General features: G+C 38.8%; 2 protein-coding genes across 3 annotated transcripts; both read right to left on the bottom strand.

Moving 5' to 3' along the window:
- Positions 1-395: 395 nt before the first annotated feature.
- Positions 396-3,450, bottom strand: LOC137722763 (uncharacterized). Of its 2 annotated transcripts, XM_068461847.1 has the most exons (4): positions 2,844-3,450; positions 2,344-2,638; positions 1,841-2,262; positions 396-1,142 (listed from the first exon to the last, which is right to left on the bottom strand). In XM_068461847.1, exons 2-4 carry the CDS (start codon positions 2,621-2,623, stop codon positions 726-728), a joined length of 1,119 nt encoding a protein of 372 aa, XP_068317948.1. In that variant the 5' UTR covers positions 2,624-2,638; positions 2,844-3,450; the 3' UTR covers positions 396-725. The 2 variants fall into 2 exon arrangements, with proteins under 2 accessions (XP_068317948.1, XP_068317947.1); XM_068461846.1 differs by having other exon boundaries at positions 1,841-2,638.
- Positions 3,451-16,741: 13,291 nt separating this feature from the next.
- LOC137721745 (late embryogenesis abundant protein EMB564-like) lies at positions 16,742-18,033 on the bottom strand. The gene is made up of 2 exons (XM_068460767.1): positions 17,901-18,033; positions 16,742-16,890 (listed from the first exon to the last, which is right to left on the bottom strand). Exons 1-2 carry the CDS (start codon positions 18,031-18,033, stop codon positions 16,742-16,744), a joined length of 282 nt encoding a protein of 93 aa, XP_068316868.1.
- Between the last annotated feature and the right edge of the window lie 1,569 nt (positions 18,034-19,602).

The following is a 19,602-nucleotide window of genomic DNA, read 5'->3' as shown; positions in this document are numbered from 1 at the left end:
CGTGGCCAATGGTCATAATTCTGATAGTTTCGTCTTGTTTTTTTTTTTTTTTTTTTTTTTTAGTTTTTTGGGCGAAAATCGTGGACCGTTGATCTTGGGATTGGACGGCCAGAATACTAGTTTTGAGGTCTATATCTTGCGTAAAAATTATACCGGAAAAAGGGGAAATGCCGGTGGTTTTGAGGTCTATACATGTAGGAGGGAGGAACAAAACGTAGTCATACGAGATGAGAAGCTCGCCAAGCATGGTAAAAACAGATCGGAAAGGACCAAAGTGAGAACACTACCTTGCGTGTTGAACGATGGATGTGAATAAAAATTAGGTTCAACATAACTTCCACATACATTAGGGTATGCCATTGATGTATGAATTCATGAACCTTTGCTGGAGAGAGTACGCAGACAATGCGATAACATAAATTGATGAGCAGATAACTAGCATATCATAATAGGGGTAACCCAATAAGAGCGTTCTGTGAGCGAAATGTCGATTCACAGTAGAAATGCATGCCACAAACACAGTAATTACAAAATGCCACTCCGAAAGAAGCATAGCAACGACATAACACGCAAAGAAATCACCACGCTGGGTCAACAACACGGACATGACCAGAGTAGCAGATTGTTCCAAGTTTTCTCAAACACTCATCAACAAAACTGTCTCGAGTGACTTATTTATGTGCAGAACGGAGGTTGTGATATTCGCAACATATATATGTTTTTACTTACGAGGCTTCAGCAACCGGGTAATGCATGTTAGCTAGCGAATTTTTCAAGATGGAGCTCCCACAATAAGAAGGCCGGTCTGGGCTGCCTACCACAAGCTCACCAAAACCATTGTTTGTGTCAACCAATGTTTCACGGGGATCCATTGATCTGCAACACCTCCCAGAAGACCCAGATTTGCGATATTGCTTCTTATCTTTTCCTCGTGAAGAACTGCTCTTTTGCCCCTTCTTTCCATCTTTCTTCCAATTTTTCTTGTTCTTTGACTTCTGCTGTTTCTTGCCAGTCACTGTATGCGACATTGATGTAGCAGGCGGATCATACACATCAGGGGCCCATTTGACAGAAAGTTTCCCAGGTGATAATCCCTCTTTCGCCCGGCTACCTTTTACGGCCGAAAGTAGCTTCGAAGGAGACTGCACAAGGCATTAAGAAAAATAAGAACCTATGTTATGAGAACTACACAAAACTAGACCATCACAACAGTTCTTTTCAAGTGGCTAGTTCAATCCATCCAAAACTAAAGACATAAACATAATTATACTAAATTATAATTCCATATTTTCTGGAGAACTTAATAGAGGAGATGCACAAAAAATAGTATGTAGCTTCTACACATTGCATGATATGCTAGAGACCAACTATCCGGCAAGAAGGACAAGGCATAATGAACAGGACGAAAAGGCCTAAAAACAAATGAACATTTTCTATAACACCAAGAAACAAACACATTCTGCCTCCACCACTTTAAGTGAAGCAAAGAGGGGGAGGACGGGATGCAATCATACCAACTCACATGCACCAGATCACATCAGAACTCCGAAGTTAAGCGATTTGACAAAAAAGAAAAGAAAAAAGAAAAGAAAAGAAAAGAGAGGACAACCCAAAACTCTAAACCATCTGCAAGCATGCACCACTTTGTGTGATGTGCAGTATATCAAGCTAGGCATAGTCCAATATAGGGTTATTCACTCATTACAATAACAACAGGTTCCTTACGTATATCAACTGAAAACAAAAGTGGTAATGATTAATGGGATGTCCAAGAGAGAGAACATAGTATGAGGGGGAAATGGTGCACAACTCTGTTCCAGTAAGCATATAAATAACTTACAGGCAAAGACACCGAGCGCGAGTAGGCATGGTGATGATTTTCATCCCCGCATAGCACTTCTTCAGGTTCCTCCTTTACTATGCTTGAGGCATTAGGAGAGAGCACGCCAGTAGGAATAGGAAAGGTTGCACACTTGTTCAAGCATTTTCGAGTGACGTTTCCCTGTTGTGCATTAGGAACTTCATATGTGTTTCTTTTTTCCACACCACTAGTATTATCCCCATCAGGAGCATGTTCCACTACTCCGACACCTTTGATATCAATCGACTCTTTTCCAACATCTTTGGCATCAATCGACACTTTTCCAACATCTTTGGCATCAATCGACACTTCTCCAACATCTTTGGAATCAATGGACAATTCTCCAACATCTTTGGACTCTTCTCCAACACCTTTGGCATCAATCGACTCTTCTCCAACACCTTTGGCATCAATCGACACTTTTCCAACATCTTTGGCATCAATGGACACTTCTCCAACATCTTTGGACTCTTCTCCAACACCTTTGGCATCAATCGACTCTTCTCCAACACCTTTGGCATCAATCGACTCTTTTCCAACATCTTTGGAATCAAAAGACTCTTCACTAACATCTTTAACATCAATCGACTCTTCTCCAATACCTCTGATATTCAAGGACTCACCAACAGCACTTACAAGGTCGCTTACTAAATAATCTTCAAGCAAAGTACGAATTTGCTCTTGGTTCGCAGAAGGCTGCAAACCTTGCAAACGGTCTACATTTAGCAACACCGATTTCCCACTAGGAGAGCTTATGTCCATCTACAATAACAAATTCTACACAATGCCAAAATCCACATGTTAACAACATCAAACATCAAACATCATTGAAGAAATCAAATCAACAGAGTTAACCAAATCATTGAGCTACAAAAATAACTACATATCCATCATATAATCGAAATATCCAGCTGCCTCATTATCTGAACCTAAATATAAATAAAAACAATGAACACCAAGCTAAATTCATAAAATTAATTACCTCGAATAAAGTTAGCAGAAAGAACAACCTTCGCACCAAGATCTTACAAAACGATTCCAAACTTTTTAAAGCCTTAACGAGGATTTCTTCGATCCTTAAAACCTCAGATTTCTCGAAGAAATCTCGACGAGAACTCTCTAAACTTCGCCACAGACTGGGAAGCTGAGCAAGAACCACAAGATAAACGAACCCAAGTGAGATTTAGACCTAATGTTAACTAAGATTACCGCGCCGATCACCTTTTTCGAGATGTTTCAGACGATGAGAGCAAGAGCCGCCGTGGAAGGAAGTCAAGTTAGGGGCCGAGGGTCGTAGGAGGAGGTGAGCGGGCACCGAAGGCATTATCGTATGCTCTTCGAAACCCCTAAACCCGAACGTTGCAGCAAAACCCGCTCCAGATCGTGAACCAGAGCTACGAAATCTGAGAAACCCGGCTTCTAGGTAGTCGTGAAATCGGGGGATATAGCGGCTTTCAGGGGATTTAGCGGCGGAGCATGGCGGAGGAAGGATGAATGGATGGTTATGGTGGTTGGTCAAAGCCAAAGGGAGCTTCAGAGATCGCAGAAATGGAGATCAGAGCGGATGGGATTTGGGGGTTTTCCTTATTTGTATATAAGGAGGAGAAGAAGACGGGTAATGCAATGGGTCAATGGGTCCACGCCCGAGTCTGCCGGGTTCGCAGATTATATCGGAGACGTACACGTGTTTATCGGGGATTGCCGCTGGGTCGCGGGAGATTTTTAGTTAGGTTGGGTCGGGTCAACTAACATTTTCCTTTTTCTTTTATCTTTTTCTTTTCCTTCAAGAAAAGGGCCTTTTTTGGTATATTTATTTTGCTATTTGTAATTTAAGGGACAATGTTTGTTTGTTTTTTTTATTTTTTTTATTTTTTTAACAAACAATATTATTTATAATAGGAGATGGGGGAGTGGGTTAAGTATCACAATGAGTTAGTAATAATGCTATTCAAATTCATTTTAACGAGAATCGAAAATAAGATACAATGCTCACGTAGGGCTAGTTTTAAAAATAAGAAAGGAACAAAAAAAAAACCAATATCTGACTGAAAATCATTAATTTTGATAATTAGTTCCATTTTTTATTCAGTTTAGTAAATCGAAATGATGAACCTTGTGGAGATTTCTCAGCATTTGGAACTAGACCTAACAAAGAAGTTGTGTTTGCCAAGTTTGTGTGGCTTTTGTGTCAAGTTAGTTATTATAACGGGCCATGTCATGGCTACTAAATTATCTTAATGAGTTTAAGAATTCAAACTTCAACCCGACCTGTTAAAAACAATATATACTTTAATAAAAGGTCAAATAAAAAAAAATTCAACAATAGGACTACAATTTCGTTAAGCACTACAAGCTTCGACCTCCGTGCCATGTAAATATTACTTTCAAAACACATAATGTTACGCGATAAATACAAAACAAGTATACTATGTTAAATATGAACGAGTAGAGTACGTGAAATATACATGAGTACATGTATAATACACATATTACACATGAACTATGCCTATCATATAGTTAGGGTTTTTAGTTTAACGGATTACCTGCTTGTAGATCTGAATCAAAGCGTTATGTAACCAATTGACCTGATAACACACCGGATCGATTAAGCCTTGACTCGAACTTCGTTATTTTTGTATCATTTCATATCGGATTAACGGGTCGTGCGTGAAATGCCAGGTCTAGTTGGAACTTCTAATCCAATTAAGAGATGTGAAGTGAATCACCGTTAAAGAGAAGGTGAGTGAAGTCGAGACAACAAGAGCTTATCCACTACATAAAACTTCCAAATTTAATACATTGAAGCAAATCCAGGTGGTAAATCAAACAAAGTTTATCAGAAATTCACGTATTGAAGAAATCCAAATGCAACGATGGTGGTCGATCGAAGAGTGATGGTGGTTGGCCGTTGTTTAGAACGAGACGGAGAGAGACGAGCAACAGAGTGATGATGGGGGTGGGTTCTGATGGTCTGGGTTTGAGAGATTAAGAAGAGGAAAGAGACTCTTCTCTTCGCTCTTCTATTCAAAACAATGGTGGGAATTTAATCTTAACCAATGTAATGGCTAGGATTATTTATAATGATATGTATTATATAATAAAAGTTGGAAAAAAATTATAATCACTTCGGTTTGGTAGTACTGAAAATACAGCAATGACCCTAATTCTGTACTGAATTATCAAGATTCTTCGGTATCATGTTACCAAAAAATTTGGGATTTTGGGCCAGGTTTGGGTTTCTTGGGTTGGCTTCGAGAGTTTCAGTATTTTCTTCTAGACCTACTTAAAAGGACCTTTTTTGCTATTTGTAATTTAAGGGACAATGTCTTTTTTTTTTAAACAAACAATATTATTTATAATAGGAGATGGGAGAGTGGGGAGTGGGTTAAGCATCATAATGAGTTAGCAATAATGTTATTCAAATTCATATTTGACGAGAATTGAAAATAAGATACAATGCTCAAGTAGGGCTAGTTTCGAAAATAAGAAAGGAATTAAAAAAACCAATATCTGACTAAAAATCATTAATTTTGATAATTAGTTCCATTTTTTATTCAGTTTAGTAAATCGAAATGATGAACCTTATGGAGATTTCTCAGCATTTGGAACTAGACCTGGCAAAGAAGTTGTGTTTGCCGTGTTTGTGTGGTTTTTGTGTCAAGTTAGTTATTATAACAGGTCATGTCGTGGCTACTGAATTATCTTAATGAGTTTAAGAATTCAAACTTCAACCCGACCTATTGAAAACAATATATACTTTGATAAAAGGTCAAATAAAAAAAATTCATACGAGATTACTAAATATTAACATCTGAATTCATAAGGTCCTTTGATTCAACAATAGGACTACAATTTCGTTAAGCACTACAAGCTTAGCCACATAAGTATTACTTTCAAAACACATAACGTTACGCGATAAATACAAAACAAGTCTACTATGTTAAATATGAACAAGTAGAGTACGTGAAATATACATGAGTACATGTATAATACACATATTACACGTGAAACTATGCCTATCATATAGTTAGGGATTTTAGTTTAATGGATTACCTGCTTGTAGATCTGAATCAAAGCGTTATGTAACCAATTGACGCGATAATACACCGGATCGATTAAGCCTTGAATTGAAATCCGTTATTTTCGTATCATTTCATATCGGATTAACAGGTCATGCGTGAAATGTCAGGTCTAGTTGGAACTTCTAATCCAATTAAGAGATGTGAAGTGAGTCACCATTAAAGAGAAGCTGAGTGAAGTCAAGACAACAAGAGCTTATCCACTACATAAAACTTCCAAATTTAATACATTGAAGCAAATCCAGGTGGTAAATCAAACAAAGTTTATCAGAAGTTCACGTATTGAAGAAATCCAAATGCAACAACGGTGGTCGATCAAAGAGTGGTGGTGGTTGGCTGCCATTTAGAACGTGACGAAGAGAGACGAGCAACAGAGTGATGATGGGGGCGGGGTCCGGTGGTCTGGGTTTGAGAGATTGAGAAAAGGAAAGAGACTCTTCTCTTCGCTCTTCTATTCAAAACAACAGTAGGAATTTAATCTTAACCAATGTAATGGCTAGGATTATTTATAATGATATGTATTATATAATAAAAGTTTGAAAAAAATTATAATCAATTCGGTTTGGTATTACTAAAAATGCGGTGATGACCCTAATCATGTACCGAATTATCGAGATTCTTCGGTATCATGTTATCAAAAATTTTGGGATTTTGGGCCAGGTTTTGGTTTCTTGGGTTGGCTTTGAGAGTTTCGGTATTTTCTTCCAGACTTACTTAAAAGGACGTTTTATCTTTAGAGAACTTTAACGAAAAGCTCATAATACTGTTCACTTTAACGAAAAATCAAATTTTTACACTAAAAAGTCAATCCTGGTACTATTCACTTTACCCCTTATTTTGTCCTTATCTTTAAAACTCGAAGTTTTCAAGCTCTTTTCATTATTTTTCTCTTTCAAAGGGCATTAGTAGTACAATTAAGAGTAATTTGGCTTAAATTATTAGCATTAACATGTTAAGTAAATTTTGAACTCTACATAATAGAACTGTTTATTGATATTGGATTTGATAAATATCAATACAATGAATTGTTTCATACTTTTAATAAATTTTGTGATATTTGAAGATCAAGGTTTAGATTTCGGCACTGTCGGGGTAACAATTTTGTATCTGGGAAATTTCAACGTTGATCTTCAAATATCACAAAATTTATTAAAAGTATGAAACCCATATTTCTAATAAGATTTCCCAAATGTGATTGTTGTAGACAAACAATTTTGCAAGCGTGCGAACCTAATACACTACGTTTGAAATTCCCCTGAATGTTTGAAGCGAAATTTTTGTGCCACACGAAGGAAGGCTTGGACGTATGAAGAAAAATTAGGAAAATCATACCAAAAAAAAAAAAAAAAGATTAAGAACCGATACCAAGGCCATTAACTAAAGACTGATCCTTAAAATTAAAAAAACTTTAACGAAAAGCTACCACTACTGTAACTTTAATGAAAAATCACATTTTTACACTAAAAAATCAATCATTGTACTATTCATTTTATCTTTTATTTTATCATTTTCGTTATAACTCAAAGTTCTAAATGGAAGAAAAGATAACAAAAGCTACCCAACCTACTGGATCCTTACATAAGGGTAAAAAGAAATTTTATCCATCTCTTAATGTACACTCAATGAATTATTTGATCCAGCCCTGGTCATCTTTCTTCTGACTTTTTGTTCTGTCTGGCGATTCCTTTAAATAAATATGTTCTATGTCCCATTTTCATTAGTTTTCCTTAAAATTAAATACAAGGAGATTACATGTCACAACCCGTCCCAGAATTTTAATTCCGAGGATGTGAAGTTATGAAAATGCCCTTAAACGGGACTAAGAGGCGTAAAATATGTTGTAACTTGATGATTTAGGGATTGGGTAGGATCCCACCTCCCTCAAATCTCTCCCTCATTCCCGTGCCTTGTCTCTCTCTCTCTCCTCCCTCACAAATCTCTCATTCTCTGAGAGTTCTCTCTCTCTCCTTCGAACTCACACAGACCACCCACAAACCACCCCAAAACTATACCAACGAAGGATCTAAGACCACCATCGTACTCCTAAAGACCACACGAACACGATGGTACCAATTTCAGGTGAGTTTCACTTCGGAAAACCTGGATTTCAATTTCACTGTGCGTGTGCACTGTTCATGCACACGTAAAACTTGATGTTTTCTGGGATTTTGAAGCTTGTAGGAAGCTTGGTGAGGTCCTAAGGAAGCTCGGAGTGCTTCGTTTGAAGGATTTGGACGTCGGGATCACGAACTGTAAGTCCGGCCGAATTTTCGTATTTTTGGAAAAGTTTGATTCCGTTGTTTTTAGGCCCTAAAACTAGTCCAACGTGGTAGATTATGATTAGGGCTTCATTTTGGTATAGATTACGTGAAAAATGGACATAGGAACACGGAGAACGACAAGTTCAAAGTTTGGCCGGAGCTGTCGGGGCTTTTTCCGGCGAAACCACGGCGAGTTAGGGGTTGAGACAGGTATGGATGTGTTCGTCTCGTCAATACCTTCATTTTGATATATAGTACGTCGAAAATGGTTAAGAAATGAAGAAGTTATGACACTTTGAAATTTACCCAGAAATTCCGGCAAAACACCATCTCCGGCGAAACCAGTCCGGCGACGCGAGGAAGAAGACGCGCGCGTGGGCAGCGCGTGAACAGGGCGCGTGGGGGCGCGTGAGAGCTCCAAATTGAGTTCTGAAAATTGTCACGCGTTCGTGACGTCGTGTAGATCACCGTGGTATATTCATACACCCAAATTGAGCAACGTATGAGAAAGTTATGGACGAATGTTTGGTGTATGTGCGTTAAATAATGTCAATTTGGTTACTGTTTGTATAGGTGAAAATTATACAAAAGAGGAATGTAACCAAGCTAGGGGAGGTTCAGGGACCTATGAGACGTCGATGTGATCAGTGAGTGGGCAGTTATTTTTCAGTATATATATATATATACACGTATGCTTGACGTATTTCCCAGAAACGTATTTTAAAAGAAATACGAATTAATTATCCTGTCATATATGCATCATATTTTAATATGTGCATTACCATAATTATGCATACTGTTGCATGGTGCTGAGGAGGCCCAGGTAAGCTACGATTGAAATACTATCATCACATGCATTAGTAGTGGCATACATTTATATATGTGTATTGGTGCTGTGGACGCACAGGTAAGTTCCAGGTAAGTGGTATTCATGTTGTTATGCAGTAGTAGGTTGAGATGCTTAGAGAGCTCATAATCTGCACCCCCGGTGTTAGTGCTCCCGTCCAGGGCCAGGGCACAGCCTTCACGTGTATGTTCACCAGCACCGCATGCTCGTCTTGGATCCAAGTTAGGTGCAAGCCTGTCGTGGAGACCACATTAGGTGGTTCCGACTTGTAGGTGACCCGCGATTTATCGCACAGCTTCACGTGATCGTAGCACTAGAGCATACATATATATTACACCCAGCTTGTCGTGCAGACCACGTTAGGTGGTTCCGACTCGTGTGCAGATTCAGTGAATGAGTTGAGCGTGGAGCTCTAAGTGCAGCGGTACATGTCACGTTAGGTGACTCCCGGCTGCCAGATTATATATTGTGATGTGATTACGCTTGAGCATTTACATTTATTATGAGATTCTATTGTGGCATATTCTCAAGCATGAATGGCATATTGTGAGCATGAATGGCATATCATGGAACATGATTGACATATCTATACATACGTATATATGTTTATTTTCTGGGAAATTATACTTGTTTTACGGCGAGGGGTTACAAAGTTTTGAGAAGTGTTTGGAATTGGAAAAGAATTGTTTTACTGACCCACTCAACTTTGTTTTGCGCCCCTCCAGGTTCAAGAATTGCAAAGGTGTGGTGACTACGAGGAAATTCAACGGAGTTCTGACAGAATGGACCAAATAAGGACTCACCTTCGGGTGTTGCATTTTAGAAGTAGTATATTTTAAAGCTTCCGAACTGTGCAAATGGTTACGTCACTCTCACGTGACGGCCAGCATACCCTCCTTCGGGACGGGGTGTGTCAGTTGGTATCAGAGCCTAAGTTTCAATCTTGGACATCTTGAGAAGTTCTAGTGAATTCTGTCAGAACTACACCGCCTCGTAGCAAACCACGTAGTTAGAGGAATTTAGTCTCCCTGATTTAGCTGTTAGGGGAAACTATTATTTTGGTGATTCAGTATATTATCAAAAAGGGACATTTTAAGATGGGTTATGAGTTGAATTTGAATCACCTTATGAAATGATGAACCTAAGGGAGCAAAGCGATGGCTTAATCATTTGGAAAAGACGTTTTGGATTATGCAAGTCAAAGGAATCTTCCTTTTGACAGAAGGGTTGAGACGATTACCTGGTTTGAGTTATGAACTTGTATCCTGGTGGAAATAGGAGTATAATTCGTTGTCACCAAAGGAAACAACCGATTGAGAATTGTTTAAGGACTTGTTTAAAGAAAAGAATTATTTCCTTTGGCATCTTATGATGGTAGAAAGCAAGAGTTTGCAAATGTGAGACAAGGAAAGCTGACGATCAATGAGTATTATAGAAAGTTCTCAGACTTGCCTCGTCCCATTCGAATATTGCTGCTATTTTGATTGAAGTGTTATATTGTTTTAGGCTGGGTGGCATAAGGCAGTGGTATTTTGGGTGACCACTATCCATTGTAATTCCTACCAGGAGTATACAAGATGTTGTTGAGCCTTGAGGACTCTGAGAACATGTTCAGCGAGAGTAAAGAAGAATGATAAAAGAATGGGAATCAAAAGAGGACGATAAAGTTAATGATTCGTCATATCAAGAATATAGAAAGATTCGGAACTTCAAAAGAAGTGAAGCTAATTCTAGTTCTTTTGGCAAAGGTTTTAATGCCATTGACCAGAGGCGAAGTGATAGATGTATTGGTAATCCCAGATCTCAGAGACAAGGTGATTTTGGTAAAAGAAATGTACCTTTGTACTGTAGGTACAATAATGGACACCTTTGAGAATGTGGGCAAGAAAGCAGTGGACGCTTTACAAGTGGATAGATGGGACATAGAACTACAAATTATGTCCAAAGCCAACAGAAGCCCTAGCAGTCTTCTTTGCCACAACTGGCGCCGATCCAGCAAGTTCCTGGATCTATTAATTATGGTCAGTTAGGCCGTGGTGTACACGAGCGAAGTATTTACACTAATAGAGGTTGTGGGAGACAACAACAAGCCCAGGGATGTGTTAACCACACATCACTGCAAGATACTCAGAATTATTCGGATTTGATTAGGGGTACGATAATTATTCTTAATGACTCAGCTAGAGTCTATTTGTTGTTAATGTAGAAATTTTACGTTATTAATGTTATTGCCTAGGAAGTAGTAAATAGACGCGGTTGAGACGTGTGTATGTATTTCCTAATGAGTGGCAAAATAGTAATATTACACCCTCGAGAGTTGTTGCTTACTTATCGAGACAACGATGATTTATCAGTATTGCGGGCTGCAGACCGTAATATTAATAACTTATTCGTGGATTCGTTAAGCAAGTAAACCGATAGGTTATTCTATGTTAGTATCGTACTATTCAGAGTGCTCAGTATTAGTAGAGTATGTATTGTTGCTAGCTACTTTTGTTCCATTAGATTGTGGATTTCGATGTTATTCTAGAGCATTCTATTATGATACTTGGCATGACATACATTCATATTGTCTAGCATTTTTGAGATATATTACGTATATGAGTATATACTTTATTTCCGGGAAACCAATTATTTTCCATCGGTCTGGATGACTAGAGATTACTTTTGTAAGTATGCAAAGTGGAGTGAGGCAGGCCGTTATTTATGCTGTGAGAGCAAAGAGATTATTAACAAAAGGCTGCCAAGGATACTTATCTCATGTGATACTAAAGGATGTCACTTCTAGTAGTGTGGAAGAAGTGGGAGTAGTCAAACATTTACCTGACATTTTCCCTGAGAATTTACCTGGATTGTCGCCAGTTAAAGATGTAGAGTTCACTATGGATTTGTCTCCAGGTACAAACCATATATTATAGAATGTTGCCTTTTGAACTAAGAGAATTGGAAATTGGTTGATAAAGGTTTTTATTCAACTTAGTACATTACGTTGGGGGAACCCCAGTTTATTGGTGAGAAAGAAAATGGACGTTAAGGCTGTGCTTTGATTATAAGCAGTTGAATCGAGTAACAATTGAAAACCGTTATTCGTAACCTCACATTGATGGTTGTTTGATCAGCTTCTAGGTGGTTGTATATTTTCTAAGATTGACTTGAGGTCTGGATATTATTAGTTGAAGATTATTGGTGAGGATGCCCTTATGATAACTTTCAGGACTCGTTAAGGTCATTTCAAGTTTTGGTGATGTCATTCGGAGTGACGAATGCATCTACTACTTTATGAATTTGATGAATGAAGTATTCCAATGATATCTAGACCGATTTGTTGTTGTTGCTATTGAAAGGATTGATAAGACTAGAGCAAAGTATGCTAAACATCTTAAATTGGTATTGCAAAGATCGAGGGAACGTCGATTGTATGCTAAGTTTAGCAAATGCCAATGTTGGATAAATCAAGTAGCATTTTTGAGATATGTTATATCTGCTTCAGGTATTCAAATGAATTCTTAAAAGGTAGCAGAAATTGAGAATTTAGAACAACCACGAATCGTGATTGGGATTCGGAGTTATCCTAGCTTAACAAGCTATCATGGACGGTTCGTGAAAGATTTTTCAGTCATTGCTTTGTCATTGGCAAGATTGTTGAGAAAAGAGGTTATGTATGAGTGGGAAGGAAATTGTGAGCAAAGAATTCAACAACTGAAGTATTTCCTCACTCATGCACGTATTTTAGTATTCCCAGAAGATAGTGGTAATCATAAATTTTAGTGATGTTTCTTGAATGGTATGAGATGCATGTTGATGCAAATGTTAGGGTGATTACATACGTTTCACGACGAAAGGAACCTCATGAAATAAATTACCCTACTGGTGATTTGGAAGTCATGATTACCATTCTTGCTGTGAAGTTATGAAAACATTATATGTGGTAAGAATGCAAGATTTTTACGAATCCAAAAAGTCTCCAATATCTATTACTTGGAAGGATTTTGATATAAGGCAGCGAAGGTGGATTGAATTGTTTAATGAACATGATTGTACGACCAAGGTGATCGTAAAATTGTTCTAGCTGATGCACTTGGTGAAAAGACGGTGGTAAAAGTTGATGTCTGGCACGCTTGCCAAGATTGTCTTCTTGTGGATTGGAAATCAATTGAAGTAAAGTTGAGAATGAAAGATTGAGAAGAAGTTGTAATTGCTAATTTTCAAGTTAAGTCTTTTTTTAGTAAGGTCGTACTTAAGACTCAAATGGTTAACGAAGAAAATTAAGAATTAACCAAGGTAAAGAAAGAAGGGAAAAAGAAAGATTGCTGAGTTCGAGAATAGGATGGTTAAGATTGAACTTGAAGTGATAGTTGATCAATGTACTAAGTTAGTACATTTACTCTAGTGTTGAGTAACAACCACAGTGCAACAGTACTTATATGTTTTATGGAGAAGAGATTTGGGTTACGGAACTGCTGAGTTTCTTAAGTATGTTGGTTGCACAGTTTCCAAAGTAACGCCATAAGGACCGTGAAATGTGTCGATTTTTGTTGATTTGTGGAAGAAATACTTCTGGATAGAGAAGATTCGATCACGAAAGAGTTTTGGTAGGCCCTGAAACTATGGATGAGTCTTCTCAAAGTATTCAGGTGATTAAGTTTAACCTGAGAGTAGCCAGGAATGGCAAAAGTGATTAAGAGTTGAACATGTCACTAATCGAATGTTTAACGTAGATGATCTTATAATTTTGAAGTTTTCACTTTAGAAATGTATGATTCGACTGGGAAAGGAAAGCAAATTAAGTCTTAAACACATCAGACCGTTTTTTACCACTAAAGGAATCGATGAAGTTGCATACAAGTGGTGATGTCTTCAGAATTGGCTAAGGTGCATAATGTATTATATTTCGATGCATTGTCACTAGGTGGCAGATTCGTCACATAGAGTTCCGGTGCAACTGTTGAGAATTAATCCGGATTAAACTGATTGAGGAACCAAGGACGACTTTGGATTGGAAAAAGAATGTATTGAGAATTAAGACAGTGTAATTGGTAAAGAATTTGTGAAGAAAGCATTCAGTGGAAGAAATTACGTGGGAGAAGGAGAATCGGATGAGAGAGATTTATCCGAAGCTATTGTATGAGTTTAGATGATTAAGTTGGTTGTTGGAATTTCGGGGACGAAATTCTATAAGGAGGGAAGGTTGTCACAACCCGTCCCAGAATTTTAATTCCGAGGATGTGAAGTTATGAAAATGCCCTTAAACGGGACTAAGGGGCGTAAAATATGTTGTAACTTGATGATTTAGGGATTGGGTAGGATCCCACCTCCCTCAAATCTCTCCCTCATTCCCGTGCCTTGTCTCTCTCTCTCTCCTCCCTCACAAATCTCTCATTCTCTGAGAGTTCTCTCTCTCTCCTTCGAACTCACACAGACCACCCACAAACCACCCCAAAACTATACCAACGAAGGATCTAAGACCACCATCGTACTCCTGAAGACCACACGAACACGATGGTACCAATTTCAGGTGAGTTTCACTTCGGAAAACCTGGATTTCAATTTCACTGTGCGTGTGCACTGTTCATGCACACGTAAAACTTGATGTTTTCTGGGATTTTGAAGCTTGTAGGAAGCTTGGTGAGGTCCTAAGGAAGCTCGGAGTGCTTCGTTTGAAGGATTTGGACGTCGGGATCACGAACTGTAAGTCCGGCCGAATTTTCGTATTTTTGGAAAAGTTTGATTCCGTTGTTTTTAGGCCCTAAAACTAGTCCAACGTGGTAGATTATGATTAGGGCTTCATTTTGGTATAGATTACGTGAAAAATGGACATAGGAACACGGAGAACGACAAGTTCAAAGTTTGGCCGGAGCTGTCGGGGCTTTTTCCGGCGAAACCACGGCGAGTTAGGGGTTGAGACAGGTATGGATGTGTTCGTCTCGTCAATACCTTCATTTTGATATATAGTACGTCGAAAATGGTTAAGAAATGAAGAAGTTATGACACTTTGAAATTTACCCAGAAATTCCGGCAAAACACCATCTCCGGCGAAACCAGTCCGGCGACGCGAGGAAGAAGACGCGCGCGTGGGCAGCGCGTGAACAGGGCGCGTGGGGGCGCGTGAGAGCTCCAAATTGAGTTCTGAAAATTGTCACGCGTTCGTGACGTCGTGTAGATCACCGTGGTATATTCATACACCCAAATTGAGCAACGTATGAGAAAGTTATGGACGAATGTTTGGTGTATGTGCGTTAAATAATGTCAATTTGGTTACTGTTTGTATAGGTGAAAATTATACAAAAGAGGAATGTAACCAAGCTAGGGGAGGTTCAGGGACCTATGAGACGTCGATGTGATCAGTGAGTGGGCAGTTATTTTTCAGTATATATATATATACGTATGCTTGACGTATTTCCCAGAAACGTATTTTAAAAGAAATACGAATTAATTATCCTGTCATATATGCATCATATTTTAATATGTGCATTACCATAATTATGCATACTGTTGCATGGTGCTGAGGAGGCCCAGGTAAGCTACGATTGAAATACTATCATCACATGCATTAGTAGTGGCATACATTTATATATGTGTATTGGTGCTGTGGACGCACAGGTAAGTGCCAGGTAAGTGGTATTCATGTTGTTATGCAGTAGTAGGTTGAGATGCTTAGAGAGCTCATAATCTGCACCCCCGGTGTTAGTGCTCCCGTCCAGGGCCAGGGCACAGCCTTCACGTGTATGTTCACCAGCACCGCATGCTCGTCTTGGATCCAAGTTAGGTGCAAGCCTGTCGTGGAGACCACATTAGGTGGTTCCGACTTGTAGGTGACCCGCGATTTATCGCACAGCTTCACGTGATCGTAGCACTAGAGCATACATATATATTACACCCAGCTTGTCGTGCAGACCACGTTAGGTGGTTCCGACTCGTGTGCAGATTCAGTGATTGAGTTGAGCGTGGAGCTCTAAGTGCAGCGGTACATGTCACGTTAGGTGACTCCCGGCTGCCAGATTATATATTGTGATGTGATTACGCTTGAGCATTTACATTTATTATGAGATTCTATTGTGGCATATTCTCAAGCATGAATGGCATATTGTGAGCATGAATGGCATATCATGGAACATGATTGACATATCTATACATACGTATATATGTTTATTTTCTGGGAAATTATACTTGTTTTACGGCGAGGGGTTACAAAGTTTTGAGAAGTGTTTGGAATTGGAAAAGAATTGTTTTACTGACCCACTCAACTTTGTTTTGCGCCCCTCCAGGTTCAAGAATTGCAAAGGTGTGGTGACTACGAGGAAATTCAACGGAGTTCTGACAGAATGGACCAAATAAGGACTCACCTTCGGGTGTTGCATTTTAGAAGTAGTATATTTTAAAGCTTCCGAACTGTGCAAATGGTTACGTCACTCTCACGTGACGGCCAGCATACCCTCCTTCGGGACGGGGTGTGTCATTACATGAGTCCTAGTTACATGCAAAAAGCAACCCCTTATTAGATCTGAAGGAAGTTGCTCCACAAAAACTCTCCAAGCTCGCATTTCCTAAATGAGGTTGGCGGTCACACTACAAGAGAAAAGAAGCAAACTACCATTCCCAGCTACAACTTATGTTACAGACACTGGCATAGCTAGAAACACTAAAAAAGGAAATCCGACTGGGGTTTTGGGAGCCATCAGCGATTCTTGGTCTTCTACTTGGACTCGTCACTCTTGATGCCTTCCTCAGCAGCACGCTCACCTCTGGACTTGTCGGAGGTGGTCAGCCTGCCTTTCTTTCCCATCTCATGGTATCCCTCTTCCCCTATCTGTTCCTTCCTCGTCTGCCCTCCACGGCTCCGCCCTAATTTATCATCACACAAACATTCATTAATCATTCAGAGACTACAACAAATATGTCAAAACTTACTTTCACCTGGAATGCAAAGGTTGCAGCAAAGAATATATGACTCACTACCACATAAATTACCATATTTTTTGGCTTTCAGGTCTCGACATACTGCTACCCTTGCATATAGCATACTAAGTGCATGAAATTTCTTTTTCGCGGGAGATGTGGAAAGAGTGAGTAGTTAAATGAATGAGTAATGATATTCATACCATATTTTTGTATCACATTTTCATACCACTTTAGATGACATTTGACGTGGACAGCCACATCATTTGAATTAATGAGATTTTTAAATTTAGTTCATTATTTAATAAACTAATAATTAAGAAAAACTAGTTAATTAAATGATGATTGTGGTATACGAGGAGTCTATGATTGTGGTATACGAGGAGTCTTTCTCCTTCCTTTCCTTGGGTTTTGCAAATTTTTCAAATGACGCATTTATGTAACAGTAATGAAAATATGAGAAATTGAATTGAGGAGGAATTGAATTGATGAGGAGTTGGAATGAGAAGAAGTTGGAATCGAATTCATGTTGAAGTTGTTTACTTAAATGTTCTGGAATCGGAATAGAATTCCATAAAACTGTTTACTAATTCAGCAAAATTGAAATATAAATTAGTATGATTACTAAAAATGCCCTTGTCCCAAATCAAATATTTTATATACTTTAATGGATTTATAAAAGATAGTCTTGGAAATAAAATAAATAAATGAAGATATAAAAAGAACAACAGTGTCATTCCGATTGCCCAAACAATCAGGAATTAGATTACCACCCTATATCTAAGGAATCCAATTCCACCAATACAACGAATTGAATTCCAAAATTTATGTGAACCCCACTGCTTTTTTGATCCCTTCATGTTTAGTAAAGACCAGAGCAATTCGTAATCGAAATTCAATTCCACATTCTCATTTCGATTACGGATACGTAAACACGCCATAAATGAATTAGTTACCTTCGGCAAGGTGCTCCCAAGCCTCGAGGCTATGGCCACCAGTACCACCGGGGACGACAGTCTCTCCCCTCCTTGCCTTCACATCCAGCTCATTTCTCTTCTCGGGGTCTTGTCTTTCCTGTTCGGAAGCCATTTCTTAATTTCCAAACTCGAGTTCATCTCACAAACCCTAGCAACTGTACGCAAAGTTTGACCTAGTGAGGTAATTGCTCTTTTCAGTACTGAGTTACTGTTAGGAGGGGAGTCGGGGTTTATATAGAGGGAGGATTTGAATGTGACTGAAGAGGCAGAGAGAGGAGAATGTGACACGTAATAGGGTAAACGTGGTTGATGAGGAGCTCTAGAACTTCGGGGGTAATGCCACGATTTTGCTTTGCTCTGTCAAAACGGTTGTTTAACCTGCGGTAAGAAGGACACGAGTCCATTGCTTAATTCGCTCACTGAATCCGCACCGTTGCCAAGGAGATAATCATGCAAAGGCATCCTTTACATGCACATCCACATCGACAAATAAACCCTAGAAACTGTGTGCAAAATCATCTCCTGATATTTACACATGCATGAACAAAAAATGAATACAAGTACCAAAGAGAGGAGAATTCAATTTGAGACCTCTGTTAACGTCATCGATAGCTCGATCAAAAAGCTAGCTAGTTTGTCGACAATATGATAATTTGAATAAGATCCATCACTTATCGAATGCGAATATAATGCAAGTTCTGGACTCGAGTTGGATCTAGTCTTTCTTTTTGCTAACAAAGATGCTTGGAACGTACATACAAGTTCTTACAAATTACAATTCGTTGTGAGTGCGTTTGTTGCACCAGACTATTGCAAATTGACTTAGCTTCAAAAATTAAGTTGGACTAACTTTAATTATATAAACTAGACTGACTTAGTGAAATATTGTGAATTTTGTGCATTTCAACGAAGAGAAATTTAAGAAAGTGATATTGACTTTAATTGATGAGGAAAATTGTTCTTGTTGACCTATGCTAGAAACCATCAACCTATGCCAAAATATAAAATTATTTAGTGACCTAAACCTTTTTTTTTTTTTTTGGTGCAAAGGATTATTGCTTTTTATTAATTGTTGGGATCTGTTTGGTTGGTAAGAAAATGATGGAAAAGGGAAATTGAAAATCATGGTTTTTTTTGTTTTTTGTTTTTTTTGATGAAAGTGATAGATATATTGAAGAAAGAGAGGGATAACATCAAGGGAGAGAACCAAGCTCCAATTAACATTCTTCAAATAAAACATCTAAGATAATGTCCGGTGGTTCTTTAAACCAAAGAGCGGGAGTAGTGGAGGAGAGACCGAAGCAGGCAAGTTTGTGAGCCACCTCGTTCGCTTGGCGTCTAATATGGGTAAAGTTAGCTCCAATGATTGCCGAGGTAATTTCTCTGGAATCCTTAACGATCAGACCAAACAAGGAGATGTCTGGTGAGGAAGAGCAGAGAGCTTGGAATTTCTGGAGCGAATCACTCTCAACAATAATGTTTTGAAAACCCCTGGAATACGCCAAAGTAAGACCCTCCTTAACCGCTATGGCTTCTGCAAAGAGGGGGGGAGGAGATGTAAGGAGAGGGATTGGATAAACCCGCCAAACTCAGCCGAGTCACGAATAACTGCCCCCATACCACCGACAAGGTGAGTGGCATCCCAGGCACCATTAATATTCAGCTTCACTTGTCCCTGCCT

This window comes from Pyrus communis, chromosome 17, assembly GCF_963583255.1.
Source record: "Pyrus communis chromosome 17, drPyrComm1.1, whole genome shotgun sequence".
Lineage (NCBI taxonomy): Eukaryota > Viridiplantae > Streptophyta > Magnoliopsida > Rosales > Rosaceae > Pyrus > Pyrus communis.
This window is presented reverse-complemented; position numbering and strand designations above follow the sequence as displayed.